We start from the raw sequence: 20965 nt of genomic DNA, 5'->3' as shown, positions 1-20965 counted from the left end.
AGGGTTGAAAATACGCCTGAGAATTTAAGTCTGAAATTTGGAACAGGCGGAGGAGAGCGGGGAGGGGACAGAATGTCACCGCCCTGCCCTCTCTGCCCTGGCCGGTGGCCAAGTGGTCATACCCAGTTTGCTGGGAAAAGAAAAGTGCACTTCTGGACTCGGAACAGACACGTTCCACTTTTTAGTTTTGATGTTCCCCCACATTTGAATAGGATGGTCTTTTCCTCCTAGGATCGGGCGGACGGTTTCCATTGCAGGTATCAGTTTGGAGAGCTGCGGTGCCCTGCGTCTATTTATAGCACCCGCGCGGCCAGAAAAGGGCGGAGGCGCAGGCGCCGACTAGCTCCTCGCCCGCCGGAGCTGCTCGGTGCTCTCTGCTCTCTCGCCTGTCTGCCTGGTAAGTGTCTTTCCGTCTTCCCTTTTCTGATTTGTGGCTCTGGTGGGAGGAATAGCGGCTTCTGCAAGGAGGCTGCACCGGCGTTTCCCGGGGAACCCGGTTGGGGTGCAGAAGGGCTGCCGGGGGCTCCACAGTGCGCATACGCGCCCGGGGAGGAAGAGCCATTGTCGGTCCTGGGTCTGCAGTCTGTGGCTGGATTTTACGCTCAGCTACTTTCCTTTATTTCCCGCCCTCCGGAGCTTGCTGTTGTCCTGTTCCCACCCCGCTTGAGAGCACCTGCCCCCCCCCAGGTCCCGACTCAGCTGGTCCAGGGCTGCAGGTTTCATGAGATTCTCGGAAACCGAAGGCTCTTGACAAGAGGGCAGATTTGCAAAGGTGTGAAACAGAAAGCAGGATGTTTTCTTAGGGAAAATGAAAGAAGCGAGGGCCGTGTATCGTGGGCTCAGAGGACAACGTGATCTCAGGGCTGGGAAAGAAAATGATACTCCATCTTGGGACCCTCAGGCCTGGGCCCAAAAGTGACAGTTGGATTTCTCAGGGCTGTTTTCCTCTGGGTGCTCCTGGACCTTCCAGCACCCTCAGCTTTCTGGGCTCAGTTCCCCTGTGGGGCAGTTCGCAGTCGCTCCTGAGACCCCTGGCCGGGCAGAGAGAGCCAGGCAGGGTCCTGGCAGTAGGCAGCCCCCTGCATGGTGCTGGGGGAGGAAGGGGTCTCAGCACCCAAAACACCTCTCTTTCCGGCTCCCGTTTTTATCTCACTCACGGTTTTATCTCGCTAAGTGGAAGCAAAACAGGAATCCCAGAACACATGGGACAGAGATAACCTCAAGGGGCTGTTTGATAAACTGAGTCCCCAGATAAAACCTGTGGTGTGTGGGAACTGGGGCCAGGCCAGCCGTGTGAGCCAGCCCATCCTCGCGTCCTGCTAGGAAGGCCACGGTTTGGTACGTTTAGTGACTTTGACGTCTGTAGCCGTGCAAACGACAGTTTCTTGCATTAGATGGAAGAGAATGTTTTGTGCCTGGTACGTTCTTGCCAGTTAAAGCTGTTCTTGGAGACGCAAGGGGCGACTTCTAGACGGCTCTCAGGAGGGGACGAGGGCACCGCATGTGGCAGACACTCCGACCCTGCACTTGAGGGCGAGGAGCTCACGTTTCAAGTTGGTGCCCTAATTCCTAAACGTGTCGGGAACATTCCGACAGCAGCCAGGCGCTGGCCTGTGATGGAAACTTGGCTGGATGTCGTCAGGGGACCCGGCTGGTGCCTGGGCTGTGCCCTGGACCCTCCAGTGACCCGGTGAGCCCTGTCCCTTGGAGCCGTCGGGGCTGATGGCACCATGCTGCCACCGCGGTGCCCAAACCCAGCCTCGGACGTGTGTCTGCCAGAGTCAGGGGGTGGCAGCTGCCGCCCAGCTCAGCGCCTGGTTTTGCAACAAAGGAACGAGGCCCCCAGAGCTGAAGCTTGCTCAAGGCCAGTGTCCTTGCTCGTGCCCCAGACACTCATATCACAGGCGACCCTTGTGCAAAGCTTATTTTCTTCCTGTTTTTTTTTGGTGTGTGTGGGGCACGTTTAGCACACATCTGATCTGAGGCCGTCATCTTGAGAAGGAACTCGGCTTTCTGTGCAGAGAGTGGAGGGCGCCTGGACACCTCCCTCTTCTTCATGCCATGAGAAGTGGCACAGGTGGAGCTTCCCCAAATCTGAGCATCCGAAATCCCAAAATACTCCAGAATCTGAGACTTCCTGAGCACTGACGTGACGCTCAGAGGAGATGCTCCCTGGAGCATTTGGAATGTCAGATTTTCAGATCCGGGATGCTCAACCGGTTAAGTATAGTAAACACCAACATTCCAAAATCTGAACATGTCAGAAACAGGGAGCACTTCTCGGCCCAAGCATTTGGGCTAAGGGACACCCAACCTGTGGGGTGAGTTTAGCCAGGTTGTCTCCAGGCGGCCTCAGCTCCCGAACGTCCGAGACGCCAAGGCCGCAGCTACCGCACCACCCCCAGCCAGCAGGGACTCACGTCCAGAGGGTGTCACCATGCCTGGCCCAGAGGTGGAGGTGGAGGTCCCAGGCGGGGCCAGAACAGCTGGGGATATTCTGAAATGCGAGGTCCACTGAGGAGTGGGGCGATGGTGGCAGAGCACACGTGGGGGCCTGGCGTGGTGGTCTGGGCTGGGCATAGGGTTGGTGGCAGCAGAGGAGGCAGGTGAGCGCCAGGGCAGGTGGGCATGGAGGGCTGGAGCTTGCTGCCTCCCACAGGCTTCCATTCCCCAAATCCAGTGATTCCGATTCAGGCTTGGCTGGCGGTGGCAGGAGATCCAAATGTTTGTGAATGAAAAACAGAACTGAGGGTGATCGCATGGGTGGAGGCGTTGACACTTGCTGGTTTCGGTGGCCCTGAGCACACTGTCACTAAGTGAACAGTGAAGTGCTCTGTCACCACCAACCAGAGATGTCTTGGGGAGCAACGTCTGCTGCCAGTCTGGGCGTCAGGTGAGAGCACAGACGGCGTGCACGCGTGAGCCCAGCTCTGCGTTGCGAGCCACTGCCAAGTGCAAAGTGAGCGCTGCTCACACCCTGAGTGCTGCAGACTTCCAGGCCCGCACGCCACGTCGGGAAGGCAGTGGTGACTGCAGTGACGGACGGGACATGCAGTAATGGCTGAGGGGTGGCCGGGCTGTGGGCTGCAATAGATTGACCTGTCTGATGTCATCCCAAGCAAGAGCCCGGAGCCAGTCAGGGTGGAGTATCTGCTTCTGGGTGTAAGGTTTTCTGGCAGCGAAAGAAAATGATAGACAGAGAGTGGGGCCAAACAACGTGGCTTTATTGAGCACTCCTGGGCGAGGCTCGTGGGTCCCAAGAGAAGATGGGGCCTGGAAAGTCGTGTCTGTTTGGAGGGGGTGAGGGCCTTTATACTATTTGGGGCCGGCTAGGGACTTTTGGTGGGAAGAGCTGGGATTTTTCCACCGTGACCTTCGGCGGTTATTGAGAAATAGGAGGGGCTGGTGGTATTTGTGGAATCCAGGAACTGAAAACCTTCTTATCTGGGTGGACATACAGGTGTTGTTGTTTTCAGTGGGGCCTGGCAGTTGTCCTTGGGGGGTCTGGTCTCGTGAGCCTTTTCTTTTTGATCTAGGGAGGGGAGAGGGCCCCACCACCAGCCTTACACTGGGGTTTCAGCTGCTGCAGTTTAAAGACTTCAAGATAACTTACTCTTACCTGGGCCACATCTGGGATCTTCCTTTTGCTAAGAATCATGAACCAATTCGAAAGCCAACCCAACCCAACCCAAATTTTGTGAGGAAATAGTGTGTAAGAGGGGTTCCTTCATGACTTCTGCCATAACCAAACTGCCTTTCTCTGTCCATGCAGAGATTTCTTCTCCGATGGAAGGGGCCTTGTCTGGGAGTCGCTTCTTTAAAAGCCTGACAGATTATTCTAATTTAAGCAGAAAAGGCAAAACTGGAGCTCATTTGGAAGAGTTCTTTTGCACCTTATTTGGGGATTGAGGGACCCTCATGATCACGGAGATTAAGGGATACTCTAACTCTGTAGAGATGATCACATAAGCCAGAACGTTGGGATTTTAGTTATTTTGGGTGACCACATGCCACACGTGGCCAGCCTTGATACCTGCAAAACTTCACATCCCCAGGGGCGAGGATGGAACTCAATTATTTCTTGTTTTGGTAGAGTTTCACCCCAATTGGCCAATTTCCCCACATCCCCTGGGCTTGGATGCTGGGCTCAGTCATCACGTTCCTGCCTCAGCCTGGCAGAGCTTACCCAGCAGTGGCCAGTGAGACTGAGCCGGGAGGCACCCTGGAGCCAGCCCCCCTCTCCACACCCCCTTCTGAGCAGCAAAGGGCTCCGGGCCCCTGAGGCTGACCCCACAGGCTCCGTATATGGCTGTGTCTTCCTAGAGTGACTTCCAGTGTACCCCACGATCATGGGATATCCATCCTTCCACGTCTTGGCTTGTCGGTCCTACCTGTCCACCAGGGGTCCTGCCAAATGTCACCGCTTCCTGGGCCTCTCGGGCTGTCCCCGGCCCCTGCTGTGGTCTCTACATTCCTCAGAGAGCTTATCCTACCTTCTCTTGTGTTCTAAAGTGTTTGTTTACTTCTCTAATCTGTCTTTAATTATTTTTATACCTCTCGCCCACACCACTTTGAGCTGCATCCACGGTTCAACGAAACGTGCAGCACAATCTTCCAGTTCTTATGGAAGGAAACAAGAAATGAAATTGGGTCCCAGGGAGGGTGTCAGGCTCCCTGACTCTGAGTCCGAGATGGTTCCCACCGATGGGACCTCTGCCTCATCCCTTCCCAAAGAGGTTTTATGAGTCCGAGTCAGTGTTCCTGTTCAGAACGATGGGAAATGTGAAGGCAGAGATTGCAGAGCTCCAAGTGAGGATGGGCTCGGCCCCGCGTGACTTGTTTGCAGGTGTGTGCACCACGATGTCCCTGGTGGCACTGCCCTTCTACCAGAAGAGACACCGGCACCTGGATCAGTCGTATCGCAATACCCGCACAAGGTACCTTCTGGATGAATATGCATCGAAAAGGTGAGTTGACATCCACCGATTAGACTCCTAGAGCTTTGATTATGGGGTCTGGTATCTAAAGGCAGGAACATTCATCCGGTCCCCTGGGCTGCGGGGAGGCAGGAGTCTGAGAACAGGGTGCCAGCGTCCCCTGACGCCCATGTCCCCCGGCAGAGGGGGAGCCACGCAGGTCCTGGCACACAAAGATCCAGCATCGTGAGACACTTGAAGGGGTGTCGCCTGCACCCACACACGGAGGCTGCTGGTGTCTGCCCGGGCCCTGGCTGAGCTGGGGAGGCTCCTGGTCTGAGCTCATCGATTTTACTCCTTCTCGTGCATCTTTAGGACCAGGGCCGAAACACCACCAGAAATAGAGAGCAGTGAGAAGGACACTTGTGGGAAAGAACTTGGGCAGGAGGGAAGTTAACGGGGGCAAAGGAAGGAGGCCTGAGTGCCGGTGTTAACAATGATTCTGCAGAGTTAACAGCAGATGTGCAACACCTGCATCTGTCCCCTGCCTGCACGGCTGTTGTCCAGCCAGGTGGAGGTGTCTATGGAGGACAGCCTCCTTCCCCGGGACCTGCTGTGTGGTCGCATCTGCAGGTGTAATGAGCTGGTTGTGGCGAAAGATGGCGGAGACCACGGGCAGCGTTCCCCAGCCCAGGTGCCTACCCCATGTCACCAACACCCTATATTTAGAAACACTCTGGGTACTTTTATTTAGTTGCCCTCCCTGCAGCAAACAAAGCCAAACATTTGCAGCCCCTCCCAACAGCCTCAGAGAGGAGCTTCAAATCCCTTAAGATATATATAATCAGGGCACCGAGCCAAGAGGACGTGCAGGGTTCATCTCGCTGGCTCTGAAGGGCACCGGCCACAGCGGAGCTCGGTGGAGCTTTCCAGGGTGGCACATGTGCAGGGGTGGGGTGGACGTGGGCATACAGAGACATGGGCTTGGGTTCGTGCAAGTGCACATGTGTGTATAGGCATGTAGACGCGTGTGTGCAAGCATGTAGGTGTGCACACATGTGTGAACTCATGTATGCATGTGCACATATGGAGACATTTCTGTGTGTGTGCGTATGGGCACACACGTCCCTGCCTTTGCACAATTATTTGCATACATGTGCATATGTGAGCATGCACGTTTACACTCGTTTGTGGGTGTGGGCAGTGCACATGGATACCAGTGTATGTCCTGCGCACATGCGTGTTGCAGGGATGGATGGGGGTGTGTGGGAAGACTGTGTTGTGCCTTAGGGTACACTTTCACGCTTCTCCGTGCGTCTTCTCACTGTCCCCACACGCGTCAGGGGCACTTCGATCCAGGCGTCCTCCCAGAGGTCTCTTTCTCAGCGCTCGTCCTCGCAGAGGGCCGCCAGCCAGACGCCGCGGGGGGGCACCACGTGCAGGATCTGTGCCAAGCGGATGAGCGCGCAGGAGGAGGAGCAGCGTGAAAATGAAACCCTGAAAAGGCAAGCTGGCGGTGGTGTGGGGCGCAGCATGGGGGGGCGGGGTCTGGGTGGGGACAGGGCAAAGGGCATCAGCTGAGGGCGGCGGGAGAGCGCCAGGGCTCGCCCGGTGCAGTGGGAGTGACGATGACGCTCCGGTTCTCCAGCCCCTTGCTTATGCTCTGCCATCGTCATGTCAATTAGTCCCAGCAAGAAAACTACTGGGAACATGTCTCTGGCACCATGTGTAGCAGAGAATGCTGCCGGCCAGGCCAGAACACGCGTGGCCCTGTCCAGGGTGCGCCCCCTCGCCCCCCGTGGATGCGGGCAGCCGGGTCTGACCTCAGGTCTCCGTCCCGCTTACGCCAAGCTCGCCCATTCCCAGGTAGAGCAGGGTCACTGCACACGGATGCCCCAAGACCTGACGGTTCGAGGCTGATTTGCATTTCCATGGATGGCTTCCTTAGCCGGCAAGAAGACAGGGCAGGGCTGTAGATTCAGCAAGGTCATCGTCCTCAGGGGCAGCCAGGGTTTCACACAGTTGTCCATGTGGAAACCGAAGAGTTGGGAAGGGATTCTATAAATTGTCATGCTTTACATGTCAGTGGAGTCAGCTCATGAGGGCAAAATGCCACGGGAATGAGATGGGCAAATGCTAATGCCAGTCTTGAAATTATTTCCAGATGACAGACAAACAGGTGCTGATGTCACTTTGACCTTTTAAGGACAAAATAAACAGTTAAATATTTGTGAACGCTTCATTCTAAACCTGCTATATTCCCCCCCTCAGCTCCCCCTACTATTTCTAGGAAATTTTTTCTGTATCTCCAAAACACCTAAGACCTGGAGGAAAAAGGAGATCTGGGCAAACATGTTTCCTTTTGAAAGTTGCATTACTATGAAGCCATCTGTTGAACAGCAACAATGTATAGCTGAAAAGATTAACCCTCAGTTTTAAACATTTGAATTATTTTTTAAATGCCTTAGGAGAATTCTGCCAAGGAAATGAGTTTTATTATAAAGTGAAGACTTTGTTTTGTAAAAGAATCTCTTTGAAATGTTAGACATTAAAGCAACCCGATTTTTAACACATCAAATTATGTTTAAAGGGTTCTTCTGCCTATGTTTAAGTTTTGGAGACTAGATGTAGAAGATCCGAGCTGTTGCATTTTATCTTTATCAACGGTGCAGTGGTGCAGTCTTGAACACATCGCACGAACGTTCCATCCCGCAGTTTCCCCACCAGTGCAGTGGTGACTTGCGTGGTCAGGGAGTGGTTACTGTAATTCATACATTTTCAGCAGAAGTGACTTTCCTGAAAGCCCCGGCTGCTGGAAACCTCCTAAAACACTCGGGGCTACTGTCATGCAAGAGCAAGCCTGACTCACTGGTGTGCAGCCACTCTTGAAAGTGTCCCAGGGACAGAACCGTTCCAGCTCTGAGCTGCGCCCACACTCAGGCTCTGGGTTAGGTATTTTTAGCAGCCTCACAGCATCGTGCTCTCCTAGTCCTTGTGCACATCCTCCACGTGAAAAATCCTTGTGAAGTAAGTTCTTGCCTACTTTAAGGGTAAACGTAAATCTTCCAGCATCTCCATGTGTTGGGCCAGAGTGAATGGAGGATTTTTTGGCGTTCGTTCTTTTCCTGCCAGGCAGGAGGTTCCCGGAGGGGTGAGGTGAGCACGCAAACCGATGAGCCCACAACTTCATCTCTCACGAAGGACCGGTCTGTTCGGTTGTGTTTAACTGCCGTCGGCCACGGGAGGTCAGGGATAACTAAGCGCTTGCAGAAAATGCAGAAAGCTTTAGTTCAGTCTTAAACCCACCCAGCTTCCCGAGGAAAGTACACGCTGGGTACCTGCTGCCACGCAGGAGAAAGCCCACACCTGGCTCGCCGCGCCTAGGCCGCCACACCACGCCAGAACCTCCAGCCCACCTGCGCCTGCCTTCTGAGTCTCAGAGCCCTGGAAGCAGCCAAACCCTTTACTTCCTAAATCCAAAAACGTTAAATGATCAGAGCTGCTGTGTGCACGAAGATGAGCAAACCAGCCTCTGCTTCTAAGGGACCCAGATGAACTTCCCGACTGCAAGTCCGGTGCTTGTCACGCTCTGGGGCTCATCCCTCACGATCCACCATGCGTAGGGGTCCCTTTCAGTGTGGGACACAGCCTGACATGTGTGTAATGCTCACACGTGGCCACTGGTGGAGATTCTCTAAATCATCGAGGGCAAGCCTGCCTTCCCTCCTTCCCTTCCTTTCCTTCCCTTCCTTCCCTTCCCTTCCCTTCCTTTCCCTCCCTCCGTCCCTCCCTCCCTCCCTCCCTCCCTCCCTTCCTTCCTTCCTTCCTTTTTTGACATACTCTCACTCTGTTGCCCAGGCTAGAGTACCATGCCATCAGCCTAGCTCACAGCAACCTCAAAATCCTGGGCTCAAGCGATCCTCCTGTCTCAGCCTCCCGAGTAGCTGGGACTACAGGCATGCGACACCATGCCCAGCTAATTTTTTCTATATATATGTTTTTAGTTGCCTGGCTAATTTCTTTCTATTTTCTTAGTAGAGACGGGGTCTTGCTCTTGCTCAGGCTGCTCTCAAACTCCTCAGCTCAAACGATCCTCCCACCTCGGCCTCACAGAGTGCTGGGATTACAAGCGTGAACCACTGCAGCCCAAGCTTTCTTAATTGTGCACTATCCTCTGTAAAAGAAAGTCAGAGCGTGCATCTCCCATATTTGTTTTATTTGAAAATCACATATAGTTCCATCACATACACACCAAAATACACTCTGAAAAGAGGGATAAAAGTGGGCAGAGACAGCATCTCTCTGTCGTCTTTGCACCCGCTTAAGGAGGTCCCGGAGGAGGGGTCAGTCTGGCTGTTCTCAGCCCAAGCATCTTCTCCACGCCTCCTGAGACTGACGCGGCCTCTTGTCCCCCGCAGGTACCAGTCCCTGGAGGCCGCATACGGTGAGACCAAGCGCCAGCGCTTCCTGCACGAGCTGGCGCAGATGGAGGAGAACGTGCAGCTAGCGCGGTCCCAGGCGCGCGACAAGCTGGACAAATATGCGCTTCTGGAGATGGTAGGGGGCCTCGTGTGCGCTGAGACGCGTGCCGGATGGTAGCGCGCGTCAGTCCACGTGGCGCTGTCTGGGAACCCCGCGCCCCTGACCGCCTTTGCGTCTCCTCTCGGCAGGTGGAGGACAGGATGGCCTGGGAGCGGCCCTCGTACCTGGAGCGCATGCGCCGCGCCCCCGAGATCCTGGTCCGGCTGCGGTCCCACACCGTCTGGGAGCGGATGTCCGTGAAGCTGTGCTTCACCGTGCAGGGCTTCCCCACGCCCGTGGTGCAGTGGTGAGCGCCGCCCGGGTTGGACAGGCTGCGCGGGCTTCCCTCCAGAAAGGTCCCGGGGAGGGAGGTTCGGGACACCCATTCCGTAGGCTGCCCCGCTCCAGACCCTACGTGGTTGTAAAAACACAAAGGGACTCCATCGCAAATATTTCTGTTTTAGTGGCCTTGGTTCACTGATTTTTCAGAGGGTTCTTATTTAAAAGTCAGTCCCTGGCCAGGTGAGGTGGCTCACACCTGTAATCCTAGCACTCTGGGAGGACAAGGCGGGAGGATCGTTTGAGCCCAGGAGTTTGAGGTTGCTGTGAGCTAGGCTGACACCATGGCACTCTAGCCTGGGCAACAGAGTGAGACTCTGTCTCCAAAAAATAAATAATGTATAAAAGTCAGTCCCTGAAATGACCTGTCCTCAAATGCACGGCTCTCATGCATTCTGCCTCGTTGGTGACTCTATCTGCAAAGCCTGAGTCAGCTTTTAATTACAGAAAACCCATCAGTGGAAAGCTTGACCTCAGAGCTGTGGGACTGCAGTGCGGTGGGTCACTGAACTTCGCGATAATTGAAGAATTGAATCTCTGAGCCCCAAAGAGCCTTTCGTTTCAGGATCTGTTGATGTGTGCACATCTTATATCTGTGTGTTCAGGTCTCCAGCAGTGTGGCTCACGCCATGGCTGCTCAGGACGTGGCTTGGGAGGCTGAGACGTGGCTGCTCTCAGGGCCAGGCAGGGGTCGGCGTGGTCTTGTCCCTGGGTGGACGGCGAGGCCAGCTCCCTCCAGTCGGGACCTCGTGCAGGCAAACCCTGCAGAACTGCCCTGGTGTGGCCCCCTGTACCTAAGGGGCTGGTCTGGGGCCTGACATCTCCTCTGAACCCCAATCCTGCCTCCTCAATCCCGAACAAAGGGCAAGCCACCTCTAGGAGTACCATGGGCCAGGGCTCACCCCGATAGTCTGAATGGTCTAAGTGCTGCTCTCTTCTTAAAAAACTCCAAACCCAGTGCAGCTCTGGCTCTCAGGCTGCTGTGCCGTGCTCCTGCCTGTGGCCCTGAGGGGGACTTTGCAGAAATGGTGCAAGGCCACGTCCAAGGGCTACACATGGGAGGTGGGCGGGGTGAAATTGCAAAAAAAAAAAAAAAAAGGAAAACACCTGCCTTTCACCTAACATCCCCGTTTCTGTGGGCAGGTACAAGGACGGCAGCCTGATCTGCCAGGCCGCGGAGCCGGGCAAGTACAGGATCGACAGCAACTATGGCGTGCACACACTGGAGATTAACAGGTAGGCCCCGCGGTGGGGGCCGGGAACGGGCGCGGCAGACCCGGGGAAGAAATGTAAGGGGAGCTGGAGGCCGGGTGGCACCACATCCGTGCACCCGCGTGAGTTAGCAGGTGCTAACCAGGAGGTCTGACGGTGCCCGGAGCTCCCCCTGCCTGTCCCTGGGGCCGGGCCAGGGGCGCCACCTCAGGGAAAGGCGGCGTCCGAGAGCAAAGGCTGCCGGGAAGTGGGTGGTGGTTTTGCCGACCACCTGCTGCCAGGTTTGAGCAACAGTCCGTGCACTCAGAGTCTGCAAGGAAGCACGGCCTTTATTCTCTTCCTTACGACACATCGAAAAATCGTACCAAATGCAGGAAAATAAAAGAAAAACAACCACCCATAGGTCCAACCAACGTCCAGCATCAGTGTTTTGGTGGCATTTCTTCTTTCCACGTGCATTTGTGCATTTTAGGGTTTGTTTTTAAATAGAAGTGAGACCCCGCTGTTCTTTTTTCTGTTTCTCTGCGTCCTCGGGTTTCATTGTTTGCAAAAATGTCACAGAGCGAGCGAGTCACCTTTTCTCCTCTGTTGAGTGTCAGGGCGCTTTCCCGGTCCTGCGTAAATGTACGTGGCTGCCCAGAGTCACATGGTGTGGATGGCTCACCCTTGTCCTGGAGCCAGCAGGCTGGGGCTGCGTCCACACTGGCTGCTCACCGGTGACCCTGGGTCAGCCGCTAGCTCCCCCGGAATGGCAACATTCTGGTCTGAAAATATTATCGAGATACAGGTGGCAACAATTTTATCTTCTCCGTTTGTCTGATAGAGTTATTATGAGAATCAAATAAAAAGATACCAGTTCTCTTCATCCATGTACATACATGTTACTATGTAGCATACAATGCATGCTAAGAGCATGTGTGTGTATCTGTACCGTTGTTATGACAACCCCTTCTACGAAAAGATGAGGGGTATTAGTAAAAATAATGCAAAAAATAAGTGAGACATTCCATGATTTCACTCATTTTTTTGTGACTAAACTGCAAAGCAATGACTGCATCATAATTTGGCTCAGTTTTGTTTTTTTCTTTCTTAAAATGCTTTGGCTTGAAAGAGGGGCCAGGTTGCCCCTCGGGGACACCACATGTGTGGCAAGGCTGGGGGGCCGGGGGGAGCTGGGGGCTGAATGAGGGGTCACAGGTCAAGTGGGGAAGGGGTCACAGGTCAAGTGGGGAATGGGTCTTCTAGTGGGGTAGGAGGGGGCACAGGCCTTTCGGGAGAGTGGAGGTCTCTTGCTCTGCAGCCCCACCCCAATGCCTGTGGTCTCCTGCTGCACTTTTCAGAGAGTGACTTTCTCTCCTTGAACTCCCACAGTCCGTGGAAATTCTAAAGGGCAACAGCTAGAACATCGAGAAAGGGACCCAGCCTTTGTCTGGGATGTCTGTTCTCCAGCCGAGGTGTGCTGTCAGTGTTGGAAGGGGGAGCCGGTCAGTTTGAGTGAGCGATTCGCCTGTCTCCAAGCTACATTTTATTAATAATAATTGTTTTTAATATTATTATTATTTCTTTACTTTATTTTATTATTTTTATTTTTAATATATTTTTAATATTATTAATAAGTTTTTTAAAAAAGAAAAAATTTCCCTTTCTCAATTATGAAAAGTGCCCTATTCATGCTAGTGCTGGCAACATTTAAACTTTCCGTTGGGAATGATACTGGGCTTTGAACGGAGGGAACTAATACTCTGAGTAAAGCTGGCTACACACGCCACAGAACGCCGGCAATCCGAAAATCCGGACCTGCTTGGCTCTACTTGGGTTTTGCAGAAATATGCAAATATTTGGGAAATTTGGGCAAAGAAAATTCCAAAGACCAGCTTTTCTCTTAATGCTCTTATTTGTACTGGGAAGTTTTTTAACAGTTGAAAGGTTGATATTCTTCAGGAAAAAAAAAAAAAAAAGCAATGGGAAAAACCCACAAATTGCACTGCACAGCTCACTCAGCTGCTCATACCAAACTGCTGAGCTGTGGGTCACCCGATCCGTGTTAAGTGGTGTGGGCCGGCTGGCTTCCCTTTCTCGGCCGGCTCAGCAGTGACTACTCGGGTGACATTTACTCCTATGAATATGCTTTGGCGCCTGCCGCTGGATTCTTAAAGTGCCGAAAAGGAAACTTACCCCTTGGTGCCGTTTGAATCTAAACTTATCATTGACACTATTTTATACGCTCATAGGGTTTTTCTCTCGGGACTCACAAGGTGAGTCCTGTTTCTTCAAAGAATTTTTATGTTGTTCTTGTATTTTTATAAAAATGTTTAAGACAATCTGGATTTTTAATTTGTGATGCCCCTACTTCCCATTCCTTGCAGAATGATTTTAGAGCTAAACGTGTCTTCTACATTACTTTTAAACTGTGATATTTATTTATTTATTTATTTATTTATTTATTTATTTATTTATTTATTTATTTATTTATTTTTCAGAGTTTCACTCTGTTGCCCAGGCTAGAGTGCCGTGGCATCAGCCTCGCTCACAGCAACCTCAAACTCCTGGGCTTAAGCGATTTTTCTGCCTCAGCCTTCCAAGTAGCTAGGACTACAGGCATGAGCCACCATGCCCAGCTAATTTTTTTTCTTTATAATTTTAGTTGTCCAGCGAATTTCTTTCACTTTTTTTAGTAGAGACGGGGTCTCGCTCTTGTTCAGGCTAGTCTTGAACTCCTGACCTTGAGCGATCCTCCCTCCTCGGCCTCCCAGAGTGCTAGTATTACAGGCGTGAGCCACCGCGCCTGGCCTAGACCTTGATATTTAAATATTTAAATTATAGATCTGATGTCATTGCCACTCATACTGTGGGCTCACAGGGCCCCCCCCATGATCCATGAGAAAGTCACCTGCTACTTAACTTTCTGTTTGCCCATCTTTAAAGTGGATGAAATAGACTAGTTTGCTTTTGGGGGCACTTCAAACTGAGACGTTGGGTCACAAAAGCGCCCCGTGGAAGTTCACCTAAATCGAGACCAGAGAAAAACTGTGTCTGTCTCTTCCAGGAACCCGTCCAGATAGAAAATGAAACCCGCGCCTCCTAACCACTTGCTTGCAAGTTCTCTGGGAGTGAAGTCAGGGCTGGAATTAGGCTGTGTCTTAGCTAAGGGCTTTCTCCCCGTGAGCTTGGGAAGGGGAAGGCAGGATGGGGTCCCACTGGGATGGCGACTCAAGGAAGAGTCCAGGCTCCCAGGCGCCCAATCCCCCAGGGACCAAATATTAAGGGAGTAGGGTTCTCCTTCAGAGTGGCCAAGCCCTCCCTCCTGGTGTCCCTCTGTCCACTGCTCCGGATGACACTTCTGTAGCCCATGCAGCCGACCAGCTGGGACAAATCTTCACACCCTCCTTCTTTATGCACGTTTATTTCTCGTCTGGGTTAACACCTCTGTTCTTGTGTACTTTGCATGGCATGAAACATTACAGATGTAAAGGGGATTTGATAACAGGAAACATGAGCAGAGCCCTGCCTGTCCCTGCCCACCCAGTGGCTGGCCTCCTGTCCCCTCAGCCAGGCAGGTCCTGCTCTGAGTCTACCCTAGTCTGAACATTCCCGGGGTTGGGGGCTTCTATATAGACAGGGCCAACCCGGGGACCCTCTGTTCTGGATAAATGCACATAAGCACCCACATTGTGCACGCAGCTGCGGGATGCTGAAGCCCCAGCTTGGGGTCCCTCTGCCTGGCGGTTCCCTCCCTCCAGGCAGCAAGTGCTAATTGGTCGCAGGACAAGCTAATCAGCACTAATGTGCCAGGTGGCCCTGTCCCCGGACCTTAATGCCTTAAGTCCCTCGAAAAACAAGCTGGAAGCCCTTCGGAAGGCTAATAAGAAGACAAACAATAACATAGCAGAAACAGAAATAAAATTCCTCAATAGATCCTTGATATCCAACAATTCATTTTTTGTGTGTATCAAGATTTTTTCTTTACATATTTACTTCTTGTATTGCTGTTATCCTAGATGAGATGTAACCCTTTTATTACTTAATATCATAGCATATATTTTCATGCTGTCAATCATTATAATTATAATTCCATTCAATTTTGGAATTCTCTTCTGATGTCTGACTTTTCACTGTAGAGTATATGGCCTTCACAAAAACATTCAACAGAAGAGATTCCCTAAGCTACCTTGACTATATAAATAACCACATGTAACCTATTAGCATCTATGAAGTTACTTCTAATGAAAGGAGAGACATCACTCTGAGTGATTTTTTCCATATTATAGGCTCCTAATTATTTAAGTATATCTTCATAAAGAAGCATTTCTAATCCTTTGATCTTTCTAATTGGGCCTTTAAAAACTTCCTTCTGCTCCATCATGGCTTTGTTGAAGTATAACAACCGGTCATCATGCCACCATGTATGCTCCTTAGAAGGCAGAACCCATGTCCTGTAAGTCCTTTTTACCTACGTAATAGCAAAGTACCTGCCACTAAGTAATGTCTGGCAACTGTTGGTTAAATTAAATAAGAACTTAGTTTCTAATTGAAAAAAAAGTCCTTCAGAAGGAGAGGCTGTTGGCCAGGGGTGTTGGGACTCAGCCCGCTTGAAAATGCAAATGTTTTTACTTACCCTAAAAATCTCAGAATACTGTTCAATTCAACAGGTGGTAAAAGAATGCCTGTCTGAGGCCCAGGAACAAACACACGTGTGTCATGGGGTTGATGCGTGACCAGTGCGTGTTGCATTTAGGGTGTGCTCTACTGCAATTCAAACATGGCCAAGGCACATAGTGAAGGAGACATTTGGGGCATTCTGTTTGAAAACTAGGACACGCAGTTTGGAAACCATTGGAACTAAACAATGTCCAGCAGGGTTTGGACAGAGGTGTTAGAGATGGTGAGATTTCGGGGCTGATCGACCCACCGTAGTATGATCTCTGCACACCTCCTTACAGGGTGCGAGGCAGGGATGGGGGAGGCTCTAGTAAATCCCTCCTCACCCAGGAAGGGGTCCCGCCAATCCTGCCCCGGCCTGCCAGTGCACCCTGCTCTGTTCGGGGTGCTTGTTTTTGGCTCACGGTCCCCTGCTTCCACATCTATGTCCCTTGTGTGTCCCTGGCACCCGCTCCAGGTCTGCAGATTTCTACAAAGCAGTTTTAACAGGATGCTTTGCTTGTCTCTGATATAACCTTGCAGGCTAGGACATCCATCTGTGTCTTGGGACGCTGTGGGACTCATTTCTCTAACCTGCTGTCACTGGTGGTGGTGGTAGATGGCTGTGGAGGAAGGTTTAGGGCTAATCCCGAAGAATATCTTCCCGTTTAGAGAACACATTTATGAAAACATTAATGGTTTCATTGTTTAGAAGACGTAACACAAGCACAAAGGCAAATAAAAGTTCAAGCAATGCCCAAGGTACTACCAAGAAGTAATTCTTCCATCCACCACAGCTTCTGATGCTAAGCGTGTTCCCTGAGGGCATGTGTGTGCAGGTATCATATGGGTAGATCAGTCTAGATTGTTAAAGCTGAGCAGTGGAGAAATTGAGTGCATGATGGGGTTTTATGTGCGTTTGTCCCTAGGGCTGTGGCAGTCCCTACAGCGTGTCTGGAATTTGCACAGCAGAGTAGCTCCTGATGAGTTGGGGCTGGAATTGCAGCCCGTTGCTGAAGTTACCCACATACTCCTCCAAGATGAGCTGGAAGCCTGGTGGATTTACAAACTATTGTCTTCTAGCAGGAGGCCAGAGGCATTGCTGACACATGGCAACTGGATTTGAACTTGGGGAGGGGGAAGGGGTTCGTGGTGGATAGCGCAGGTCTCTGAAACTGCCTCTTCCCTTTATGGGAGACACTGTGGACGTTTTGGTCAAGGAAAATATTTTCCGCTCCCAGTGGAATAGGGAAGAAAATAAAATTACTAATAACCTTCCCAGAATGGTTATGTTTCTGGGAGTGTTGGCTTCTTAATGCATCTAAAAACTAAGACTCGAGTAACTTTTCTCTCGGAAGTAGGTTTTTTGTGTCATTTCTTTTCCCAGGTTGAGGCTTTGCTCGTGGTCCTCACCCTTGGAGAAAAGCAGGATTGGGCACTGTGGAGCCACGTGGACCCTGCTTACCCAGCATATTGGGGGTGTCAAATTTCTTGCAATGTTAATAGGATAATAAGGTCTATTTTCCTGGGGATCTTGGAAATGTCATATGAAATATCGAGGGGAAGTAAGCAGTGGCGTGCCCAGCATCGAGCAGAATCTTAGTAGAGATCAGCCCTTCCTGCAGTTTCCTGGTGCCAGGTTTCTGGAGAGCTGGTGAAGGATGATGGGTAGCCGGAGGGAAGGACCGGCTTTGGCAGGTGCATATTGAGGGGGTGTGGGGGAGCTGCACCTCGAGAGCCTGGGCCCTTGGCCTTTGTGGGTCTCGGTGTTTTCCAGGGACTGATGGGCACCAATGCTTCTGGCAGGGGCCAGTGCAGACGCTTCTGTGCATCCTCAAGTGCCTGGTTCATAATTGGGGGGTTGTTACTCGGGGATTCTGGACACAATCTCTTACTAGCCAGGGAGTCCCACTGGGGGGTGAGTTGGGATTATAGAATCTGCTTTCCTAACAGGGCATCAGTCATGTACGATGTTCACGTGTCTCAGCCCACACCCTGGGACCCATTGCTTGTGCCGGACCCAGCTCTGGTTCCCACTGGGGCTTTGATGAGTTCATGGCCACTCCCCACCTGGGATCGTTGTCTCAGGAGCATGGCAGGACAGGCAGCCTCCCGGCCACAGTCCCAGGGCGGGTGGCACTAGGACAGCCTGGGGGACACAGATACTCATGCAAGCTCCTGGGCTTGCCTAGGACCAGTGGGGACATCCTCCTGCCCCGTGTCCCTGCCCCTGCAGGCAGCAGACGCCGGACTCTCCCAGGCGGGCCCCCTCCCTGTCCCAGCATCAGCCATTCTGCTGGAGGCTGAGGTCACGGAAGCCCAGCCACGGCACTAGGTCGAACCACGGGTTCCGTAGCAGGAGAAAAATAGGACCAGGACGGACCGGAGACCTCTCCTCGAGGGTGAACCAAAGGGGTAGCTTTGAAAGCACCAGTTGGTAGCTTTTCATTCTCCAAGCCAAAGCCAAGCTGTGTCCCGGGCGCACACGTCCACCCGCGTCTATGATGAATGCCCAGTGCCGCCAGGCCATGCCAGGGCCGGAGCTGGCGTCGTTCTTGCACAAATCACTCATGAGCCGATTACCTGGGTCACGAGACTGGCTCTCGAGGAATGTCTTTGTTCGCTCCAGGCGGCCAGCTCTTGCAGCCTGCCTTGCTCCCTCTCTCCCAAAGGGCGGACTTTGACGACACGGCGACCTACTCAGCAGTGGCCACCAACGCCTATGGCCAGGTGTCCACCAACGCCGCGGTGGTGGTGAGACGTGAGTGCGGGGGCAGGGCTTTCCGGGGTGGTGGGGATGGGCGGCTGCAGCCCCTGCGTCCTCCTCACTGTGCTCACCCCAGCCCCTTGCAGGTTTCCGGGATGACGAGGAGCCCTTCCGCTCTGTGAGACTCCCCATCGGACGTGAGTACCTTGCGGCAGTTTGCTCTCCGTGCAGAAAAACGTTCCGGGATGGATGGTAGCAAATGCTCTAAAAAATTGTATTTTAAAAAACTGTATTTTTAAAAAATATGTATTTTTTTAATTGTGTATTGTTTTTCAATTGTATATATATTTTTTAATTGTATTTCAAAAAACTCCCCCACATTTTTCCTGGCCGGGGTCCCCGTGCTGACAGTCGGTTCTCCTGCAGTTGTACGGCCGGACGGTATTTTTAGACACGGCTGGGATCACCACCTGGAGAGAATTCGCAGTTTTGAATAGGAAAAACAGGAAACAAATCTGAATGCATGATGTTGCCGTATTTTGTGTTTTTGGATACCTTTTTTTTTTTCCCCTCCAAAGTGTCCTGTTCACTTATGACAACCTTTGGTCACACTGAGGATGTGTGGCAGATGTCGGCTCAGACACGGGCTACTTCTGCCTCTCCTAAAATTTCCTCTCTTGGCCGGGTGTAGTGGCTCACACCTGTAATCCCACCACTCTGGGAGGCTGAGGCAGGAGGATCGCTCAAGGTCAGGAGTTCGAAACCAGCCTGAGCCAGAGTGAGACCCCCGCCTCTACTAAACAAATAGAAAGAAATTAATTGGCCAACTAAAAATATATAGAGAAAAAATTAGCCAGGAATGGTGATGCATGCCTGTAGTCCCAGCTACTTGGGAGGCTGAGGCAGGAGGATTGCTGGAGCCCAGGAGTTTGAGGTTGCTGTGAGCTAGGCTGACGCCATGGCACTCTAGCCTGGGTAACAGAGCGAGACTCTGTCTCCAAAAAAAAAAAAAAAAAAAAACCAGAACAATAACAAAAATACCTCCTGTCCTCATGTGTGCGGCCCACCTGCCTGCTCTGTTCTGGCTGCCATTTTGTCACTGAGCCCAACTCCTCATTCCTCCCGTCGGCTATACCCACCTGCCACGTCCCCTGTACAGCCCCCTGGGGTCAGGGGACCTGCCACAGCCCTGTCAAGAGGCCGTCCCCACCCCGGGTCCTGGCTACTAGCTTTGCACTAGGAGGCCACGGTGCTGGGTGACCCACACCTGCAGAGAGTGGCCAAGGTCCCCACACCAGGGCATCTCCACACCGCCACGCGGCGGGCGTTTCCAACACGGCTTGTTCACGCTTTGGGAACATGATCTAGGATTGACCTGGGCTTCCCAAGAAGTGACAGTGTCTTCCCACAGAACCTTTGGTTTTGCGGTGAGGGGGGCTCAGCCGACCCCAAGCCAGGGCTGGGGAGGGAAGAGCCCACCAGGACGGGGGTGGGGCCTGCCCGGGTGTGTTTCGCAGAGGGCCATGCCCGCGTCCCCGGACGGGCGTGTGGGTGCCGGGGCAAGGCTGGCACGGGCGGAGGCCGGGAAGCGTGGGACTTGCCCGGACCCTCGGCGCTGACGGTGCCCGGTTCTCTGCGCAGCGCCCTTCTCCTCCCTGGTCCCGTACACACACTTCGACGTGCAGTTCTTGGAGAGATTTGGGGTCACCTTCCGAAGAGAAGGCGAGACGGTCACCCTCAAGTGCACGCTGCTGGTGACGCCAGACCTGAAGCGGGTGCAGCCGCGGGCTGAGTGGTACCGGGACGGTGAGTGAGGCTGGGTGCTCACGGCCTTGCGGAGCCTCCTGGGAGCTGAGTTCCGCTTTGCCTTTCTTTCTTTTTTTTTTTTTTTTTGACAGAGTCTCACTCTGTTGCCCAGGCTAGAGTGGCATCAGCCTCGCTCACGGCAACCTCAGACTCCTGGGCTCCAGTGATCCTCCTGCCTCAGCCTCCCGAGTAGCTGGGACTACAGGCATGCGCCACCATGCCCGGCTAACTTTTTCTATATATTTTTAGTTGGCCAATGAATTTCTTTCTATTTTCAGTAGAAATCCTGAGCTCAAACAATCTGCCAGCCTTGGTCTCCCAGAGTGCTAGGATTACAGAAACTTTTTCTATTATAAATCCTGGAATGAAATCCTCATCTTGCACTTCTATTTATTACCAAATTCTTAGAATTTTCGTGCAATTTGGGATTTTTGACAAGCATCCTTCCTTTAGCTCTGCATAAGTAACCACTCTTTCCCGGGAAGGGGACCTGCCTTTCTGCTCTTGCTCATTGACCATGTTGCCTTTTCTTCATAGGGGCCAAATTTAGTAGACGGAAAATGATTTCTCATTATTTTATTTTGTGTTTCCTTGATTTCCAAGGCTGAGTACTTTTCCCCAAGCCTGTTCATCATTTGCATTTCTTCTTTTACAATCTGCCTTTTTAATTTCACTGCCTTTCAATGCTCTGGTTTGTTGGTACCTTGATTATTTATCTCTAAGTCTCGCTGGCCGAGGACTCCCCCTGTGCCGGAAGCTGGGGTGAGTGCTTTGGGAGCCCTGGCTTCTGAGGAAACCACCTGTGGCGGATGCTGTGTGGTAGATG

At 52.3% G+C, this 20965-nt stretch overlaps 1 protein-coding gene across 1 annotated transcript in view; it reads left to right on the top strand.

The window, feature by feature from the left end:
* Positions 1-230: 230 nt before the first annotated feature.
* MYOM2 (myomesin 2) overlaps positions 231-20965 on the top strand; it is a 64417-nt gene continuing 43682 nt past the window's right edge. The window contains exons 1-9 of the mRNA XM_012788800.3: positions 231-397; positions 4847-4967; positions 6260-6421; positions 9335-9473; positions 9587-9744; positions 10920-11012; positions 18299-18387; positions 18480-18530; positions 19975-20139. Coding sequence (XP_012644254.2) covers positions 4861-4967; positions 6260-6421; positions 9335-9473; positions 9587-9744; positions 10920-11012; positions 18299-18387; positions 18480-18530; positions 19975-20139 — 964 coding nt within the window. The 5' untranslated portion in view covers positions 231-397; positions 4847-4860. The remainder of the gene's footprint in view (positions 398-4846; positions 4968-6259; positions 6422-9334; positions 9474-9586; positions 9745-10919; positions 11013-18298; positions 18388-18479; positions 18531-19974; positions 20140-20965) is intronic.

Source organism: Microcebus murinus, chromosome 24 (genome assembly GCF_040939455.1).
Source record: "Microcebus murinus isolate Inina chromosome 24, M.murinus_Inina_mat1.0, whole genome shotgun sequence".
Taxonomy (NCBI): Eukaryota; Metazoa; Chordata; class Mammalia; order Primates; family Cheirogaleidae; genus Microcebus; species Microcebus murinus.
Note: the sequence above shows the minus strand (reverse complement) of the source record. Positions and strands in the feature narration are given on the sequence as shown.